General features: G+C 40.6%; 1 protein-coding gene across 1 annotated transcript in view; it reads left to right on the plus strand.

Annotated features, from left to right (window-relative positions):
* Nucleotides 1-7,364, plus strand: part of adamts5 (ADAM metallopeptidase with thrombospondin type 1 motif, 5 (aggrecanase-2)) — a 44,102-nt gene that overhangs the window by 27,149 nt on the left and 9,589 nt on the right. Inside the window, exon 5 of the mRNA XM_016456876.1 lies at nt 5,359-5,542. Coding sequence (XP_016312362.1) covers nt 5,359-5,542 — 184 coding nt within the window. The remainder of the gene's footprint in view (nt 1-5,358; nt 5,543-7,364) is intronic.

A 7,364-nucleotide genomic window follows, 5' to 3' on the forward strand; every position in this document is an offset into this window, starting at 1 on the left:
GCTGTCTCACACACACACACACACACACACACACACACACACACACACTTTCCCTAAACTTTTAGCAAATTAAATTTTATTGACACTCTGACAGATATCATAATTGCAGGACAGAATTCTTTGACCAATCAGGCTCTCCGGAGCAGATGATAATGATAGTAATTTACGGCTTTAAGTGCTTGTCCTACGTAACTTGTGACTCGTGACTCAGTGAATTTCACTGAATGAAATCAAATTTAGGGTACAAACTGTTCTACTCAGCAGCAGCGACCAATTAACTGTAGACAGGGCCAGTTACTCTGTTACCATGGCGACCGGAAAGACGCTTTTCCATGGCAATTGATGCTGTGATGAACATTCTGAGAAATACAGCTCTATACAGCAAGATTTCAGTGGACAAAAGCAACCAGTGGAAGCTGTTTTAGTTGAGATATGTCTAATTGCAATGTACAGATCAGGGATGTTGACTGAGCATTAAGGGAATTAACAGTGACGTGACTGGCAGCACATTTATAAATATTTATAAAAGCTGTTTGGATTTGTATTGCATCTTCTGAAACATAGGTTAGCTTTAGCCTTTAACAGTAAAGTCAGTGTTCAAATATTTAATAAGCATTTTTATTTAACATTATCAAATTGAATGTTTTGAAAATTCATTACATTAATTAGTTCTCATTCCTGGTTCATCTTGGGTCTTAAAACTCTCAAAACAGTATCAATCTAAGCAAAAGTCTGCATTTGTTCTCCATGAAATCATATTGCTCTCTAAGAGGAGAATTAGAGGAGTAATATTAAAGACATCTCATTTGTTAAATTTCATTCCTATAAAAAAAAAAAAAAGGGCTTGTAAATGCAGAACAATGTATTCCACAAACCACTAGCCAGCACAGTATATTTCCATCAAACTTTATTTATTTATTTTTTGGCTTACCACAGTGTTATTTTAGTATTATTTACATTTATATTATATTACTTATTAATATTTTTAATTTTCAGTTTTTATCTTAATTTTTAGTTTAAGTTTTAGTAATTTAGTTATATGTTTTTGTCACTTTAATTCACTTTAATTCATTTAAGAAAAATTGTAGTCTTAGTTTTAGTCATTTTAATACTTCAACTTAGTTCAGTTAGTTTGCGTAGCTAACTAACAAATTTTAGTTTTTGAAGTTTTCCATCGAATATTTATATTTTGTTTTATTACAGCTTTATTTCAAGGTTTTTAATAGTTTTAGTTAACGATAACAACACTAGTCATCATACAGGGTCTCCGCGGGGTCTTAAAAAGTATCAATTTAGAGAAAATTATGGCCCTTAAAAAGTATTAAAAAGTCTTAAATGCCATTTTCCAAGGTATTAAATTTTGTATCATCTTTTCATTATGTATATTTGTCGAATAGTGGGGTTCTGTGTAGTTTATTTATGGAATCCCGCAAGTTTTGACGTCATCTGTTACAGCGCTCACTGACTGACTGCGCTGCTGCGTGATAGCGCGGGACTTGTTGATCCCCACTTTCACTAAATTTCTGACCATTATTGCATGCTCCCATCCACTCCCGCTCCTTACTTCTGACCCGTGATCAGTCAAATCTGACTTCTGCAGCTCGTGTTGGATGCAGGGTTGTTGTTGTTGTTGTTTTTTCCACGAAATTGGGCTGCTTTTAAATTGTTGCCATGTGTTGATTTTCTCCAGTGGGTTAAAGGTTTGAAATATTGCATAAATTACATTTGGTTGAAATGCTTGTACTGAAACATTTTGCATTCTACCTGTAATAAAATTGTGCTAAATGTTTTTACACTAGTAGGAAGCATTTGAGTGTTTATGATAAATGTGCATAACAGTGACTGTAAAATATGTATTTTAGGGATGGAAATTACATTTTTATATTTGGGACATGGTAATTGCGCTATTTTGGGCTGTTTTTTTTTTTTTTACTAGCATGGGCTTGGGATGCACAATTAAAATGATGTAATCGTTGTGATCATTATTTTACCTTCCATGATCATTCAGACACAATCAGGTGCAATACTGACACTCTGTCAAGTCTGCATCAAATCAAGCACTCCGTAATCACAGGTAAACTGTCTGATCAGTCAGATGTTTGTCATGAGGAGTGTTCCACAAAAGAGCTATGGTTTGCAGACAGTTATGTGACAAATACATCTTTTGAATATACTGTGTGACCTCATTGCCCCGTTAGCTCGGAGAGCTTTATTTTCCCTCCTCAATAAGTTTTTGTCAGTTGTTTTGTTTACTGGTCTAATTCTTATTCTTTGGTTGCATTGGTTAGTCACTTAATTCTCTCGTGCTTCGTTCCCCACTTCTGAATTATGTTGTATTGATAAGGAGTTATCACAACGTAAGTCTGTTTAGTTGTGCTATCTTACAATCAATATATAGTAAATGTAAGTTAAAGTGTCGCCGATGTAACCGGTTAAAACTTGGAGTGGCGATGAGGTCTTAAAATGTATGGAAAGAGTCTTAAAAAAGGTCTTAAAGGGTATTAAATTTAACTCCATGATTCCTGTATATACCCTGTCATAGTCATCATAGTAATCATAGTCATTTTGCTCACCAGTTAAACTTCATTACATAGTCATCCAACCTAGTCTTTCTGAGGAAGCTGGTTGACCAAGGACATTAGAGATGTTCGTCCTGTTGTGCCTTTAGACCACTTGCTCTCATTTGTCCATTTGAATCGCACCCATTGTCTTAACACATCTGGGCCCGTATTCACAAAACATTTTATCTTACCACTAAGAGTTCTCCTAAATAGCACTAAACGTTTTTAGCTAAGAGTTTTCTTTTAAAACCTATTCTCAAAGCTGCTGAGACAAACTTTTACTAAGGAATAGAGAGAAGTCTTGAGCTAAGAGTAAGGGCGGGGTTGACCTCGTTGCTATGGATGATGTCAGCATGCTTACTAACTACGCATACAGTGATTGGCTGATAGTCTCTGTCAGAGATTTATTCATAGAAATATTGTAGAATGCGATAATATGTTGCCATATTCAAATAAAGGTTTAAAAATAAAAATGATAATTACCACATTCAAATAAAGATTTTAAAATGCAGGCTAAGTGACACAAATTAAACAATATAATATACTGTATACGTATATGTATGTTCAGCTAATTGTCAGCCTGTATGCTTCTTGTAAAAAATTAGCGAATATGCATATAAACAGTCTTTTAATTAACAGAGTAGAATAATCATGGCTGATAGTAAGACATGCAAAAAAATAAAAAACAAACTGGTCTCAAGTATTCTTAAAGATTCTAAGAATCCTCTCAGAGAGCTCCTACGTTAGCTTAAACATTTCTAACTAGGAGCCTAAGCTTAAAAGTGATTCAGGACCAATCTGAGAGCAACTCTGAGAGAGGAAAAGACAAAAACTTTTATCTTAGTGAGGAGGCGGGGCTGACCCTGTTGCTAGCTATGACACAGTCTTTTGAAGACTGTGATTGGTTGCTTGTCCAAGAAGGAAATAAAAGAGCGCTTTTAAGAGTAGGGTCTATTATAAGCCTTCACTTTGAAATTACAGGCATAATTTTTCAGATTTTACCGTACTCTCACACACACACATTATATATGTATATATATTCTTTATTTTTTTATTTACCATGCTGTTAATGTCATACTTAACGTATTTGATAGGAAATGCTCTTAGCACTAAGATTTTTCATGAATACGGGCCCAGATCTCTGGTTCAAATTAGTTCTGCGGACCGTTTCTCCAGTGCTCCAGAATGTTTTTCAGTGAGGAGCGTCTCAGTGGGTCTTCAACGTCTCTCATCATCCTCTCCAACTCTCCTGCGCTTCTTCAAACACATCCATCAACCTTTCTCTCTGCTGCTTTCTCTCTCACTTCATCATATTGATTCCGTTACGTTCACCTTCAGAATAGCATCTACAATAGTGTTCACTAGTGCCTTGGGTCTGTAAGATTTTAAAATTTTTTAAAAGTCTCTTCTGCTCACCAAGGCTGCATTTATTTGATCGAAAATGCATTAAAAATTGTGAAATATTATTACCATTTCAAATAAGTGTTTTCTATGTGAATATATTGCAAAATGTAATTTATTCCTGTAATCAAAGCTGAATTTTCAGCATCATTACTCTAGTCTTTAGTGTCACACGATCCTTCAGAAATCATTCTAATATGCTGATTTTCTGCTTAAGCAATCATTTCTGATTATTAGCAATGTTGAAAACAGTTTTGCTGCTTCATATTTTGTGCCATGATACATTTTATTTTTCAGGATTCTTGGATGAATAGAAAGTTCAAAAGAACAGCATTTATTTGAAATAGTAATTGTTTTAACGTTATAAATGTCTTTACTGTCACTTTGTGTCAATTTAATGTGACTTTGATAAGTAAAAATTTCTTTAAAAAAAAAAAAATCTTACTGACCCCAAACTGGCATTTTATTTATATAGCACTGTTTTTGTGATTCAGCACTGCTGTGGAGGAGAGACGTTGTTCTAAGAACGTTTTTATAATGTTCCCTTTAAGTTATGAAAACATTCTATAAACATTTAAAATGTCATTTTTTAATGTTTAAAAAAATTCTTGGTTATGGAAACATTAGGGGAACATTCAGTTTTATTGCCAGCATTATGGGAATGTTACTTTTTAATGTTCTGAAACAAGTAGTAACGTTTAAAAAAAACGTGGGATGAACATTCAACATTTAAGAAAAAACATTCTATGAACGACGTATAAATAATGTCTTTTGTGCTAACATTTGTAGAACATTATTAAAGACCAGATAAATTTGAATGTAATGTTCTATTAACATTACTGTTCATAACTTTGAGAGAACCTTTCCAGAATGTTCCCTGTCAGCAGCTCAGAACGTCATACATGTGAACCTAAAGCAGAGCGCTGCTCTTAACACTGTTATCCTTCTGTGTCTCACTGTTCTGACCTAACTAGATTAGTATCAAACACATTTAACCAGCAGGAATTTCCCATCTTCTCGTCTAGCAGGGTATTTTTATTGACATCTCAGAGGTCATTAAGTGTTTTAGGGACTCGTTTTAGTCCCGATGAAGAATGTTTCTCTTGTTTGAGCCTTCTTCATGCTCGCATGTTTGTTTGTCGCGGTTTGTGTTTCTATTACACTCACACACACCCTTCCTCTCTCTGAATGTCCAGCGTTCAGGTCTCAAACTCATTTTGGCTCAGAGCTTGTTTATTGTGGGCCGGTGAATGGATGTGCACACGCCTTCACATAAAACACTTACTTTTTTCCACAGTTCAGCCCATTCATGTCAGTGAATTCCACAGGCGTGATTCAGTGTGTATTCAGTCTGCTCTTCATCATTTGATTTCTGATTATCTCTGTTATGTCACAGACATCGAATCATGGCAGCTGGAGCTCCTGGGCTCCATGGGGTTCCTGTTCTCGTACATGTGGCGGTGGCGTCCAGTTTGCGCATCGTCTCTGTAATAACCCTCCACCCCGAAACAACGGCCGCTACTGCACTGGGAAGAGAGCCGTCTACAGGTCCTGCAATGTCACATCGTGCCTTTCAGCCGGTGAGTGTCACATACATGCACAAAAATTCTGAGGCAGCATTACGTAGTTCCCTTTCAGTCAGTCACGTTCGACGTTACGTCAGTAGTGACTGACGAATTGGGATCTTCGCTAGAGAGACCAATCACCTTCGAGTGTTAACAAAACAAGCCAATAAGTGTTGGCGTGCGATCTTTGCATCACGCACCCCGCCCCGCAGCACGGGTATATAAGGAGAGTGCGTGCACATTCAGCTTTTCGCTTCGGAGCCGAGCCTTTCAGCTGGTCTGGTTACCGAGCACGTGTCTACAAGACAGCGTTCTGCAGTGTTGGTGTTACGGCGCGTCAGCGGGGGTTGCTGGTCCAGTGCTGCTGTTGGTGTTTGGACTGTGTGCTGCAGCTCCTCAAACTGTGGTCGCGCTGCGACCTCTCCTGGGCGCTTCAAAACTTTTGCTATCTAAAAGAGCAAATCTAAAAGAGCAAATCTAAAAGAGCTCCATGAGTGATGCGGCGTCTTTTTAAAGATGGCCTTCCACTCGTGTGTTTCTGGGTGTGGTCGCTTCCTGGCTCCATCTGATGGTCACGAACGCTGCATCTCGTGCCTGGGCGTTGAGCACGCTGAGGATGCGCTCGTGGATGACTCATGTTCTCATTGCGGGGACATGACCATTGCGGTGTTGCGATCGAGGCTCCTCTTCATTAAACGAGGGGGAGTCCCCCTCCCCATGCCCCGTTCTAGTTCCTCCCAACAGTGGAGGACTACTTCGGCGTATGGCCAAGGCGATCTGAGGATCACAGTGAGGGCTTCCCCGTCGAGTGCGTCTCCGCGGGCCCCTCACTCCTCCAGCACATCGCACCCTCTGGTGTTCTGTGATGATGTGGCTGAGACTCCAGACAGGGCGGGGTCTAGCATCTCATTCGGGCCTCCGGCAGATGACAGGATGTCGATCACTGCATCGGGGGACGAGCTAGGCTCTGGAGATGAGGTATCGGCTGCGCTGCCTCCGTCAGGAAGAGTAGTTTTGCCCGAGTCAGATCCGGAGCTGACTGCTATGCTTTCCCGGGCCGCTGAGAGTGTCGGGTTGCAATGGAAACCACCTCCATCTCCCGAATGCTCGAGGTTGGATGATTGGTTCCTGGGGGTGTCGCAGGCCAATCACCGGCAGCCACCTCCGGTTCCTTTCTTTCCGGAAGTGCATGAAGAAGTTACTAGATCTTGGAGGGCACCTTTTTCTGCCCGAAACAGAGCTAGTGCTTCTTCCGTCCTTACTACCAGATCCCCCCAGTCAAGCAAGCGCTGCCCTGGGAGGAGGCAGACCCAGCCGTTGCTCTGCTCTGTCCCGTTCGTGCTTTGCGCATTTACGTGGACCGTACGCGGAGCTTCAGGACCTCAGACCAGCTCTTTGTCTGCTTCGGAGAACAGCAGAAGGGAAAGGCTGTCTCCAAACAAAGACTTGCCCACTGGATAGTGGAGACTATAGTCTTAGCATACCAGGCCCAACGGTTACCGTGCCCCCTCAGAGTGAGAGCACACTCTACAAGAGGGGTGGCATCTTCTTGGGCATTGGCGCGGGGTGCCTCGATAGCAGACATCTGTAGAGCTGCCGGCTGGGCGACGCCTAACACGTTTAGGAGATTCTATAATCTCCGTGTAGAGCCCGTGTCCTCTCGTGTACTCGCCTCAGGTAGGCAGTAACACCGGACCTGCACGGTGTCGATCACGCTTGCTGCGCCGTTCCCCTCTACGGACCGGATACGTGCGCTTTTTTGCTCCTCAGTTCAGTTCCCCATGGCGAACCCTGGTGGAGTTCCTCCCGCACCCTCGGCGGTCAGGCGTGGCGGAGC

The sequence above is a fragment of the Sinocyclocheilus anshuiensis genome, unplaced genomic scaffold (assembly GCF_001515605.1).
Source record: "Sinocyclocheilus anshuiensis isolate Anshui unplaced genomic scaffold, SAMN03320099.WGS_v1.1 scaffold856, whole genome shotgun sequence".
NCBI classification, from domain to species: domain Eukaryota; kingdom Metazoa; phylum Chordata; class Actinopteri; order Cypriniformes; family Cyprinidae; genus Sinocyclocheilus; species Sinocyclocheilus anshuiensis.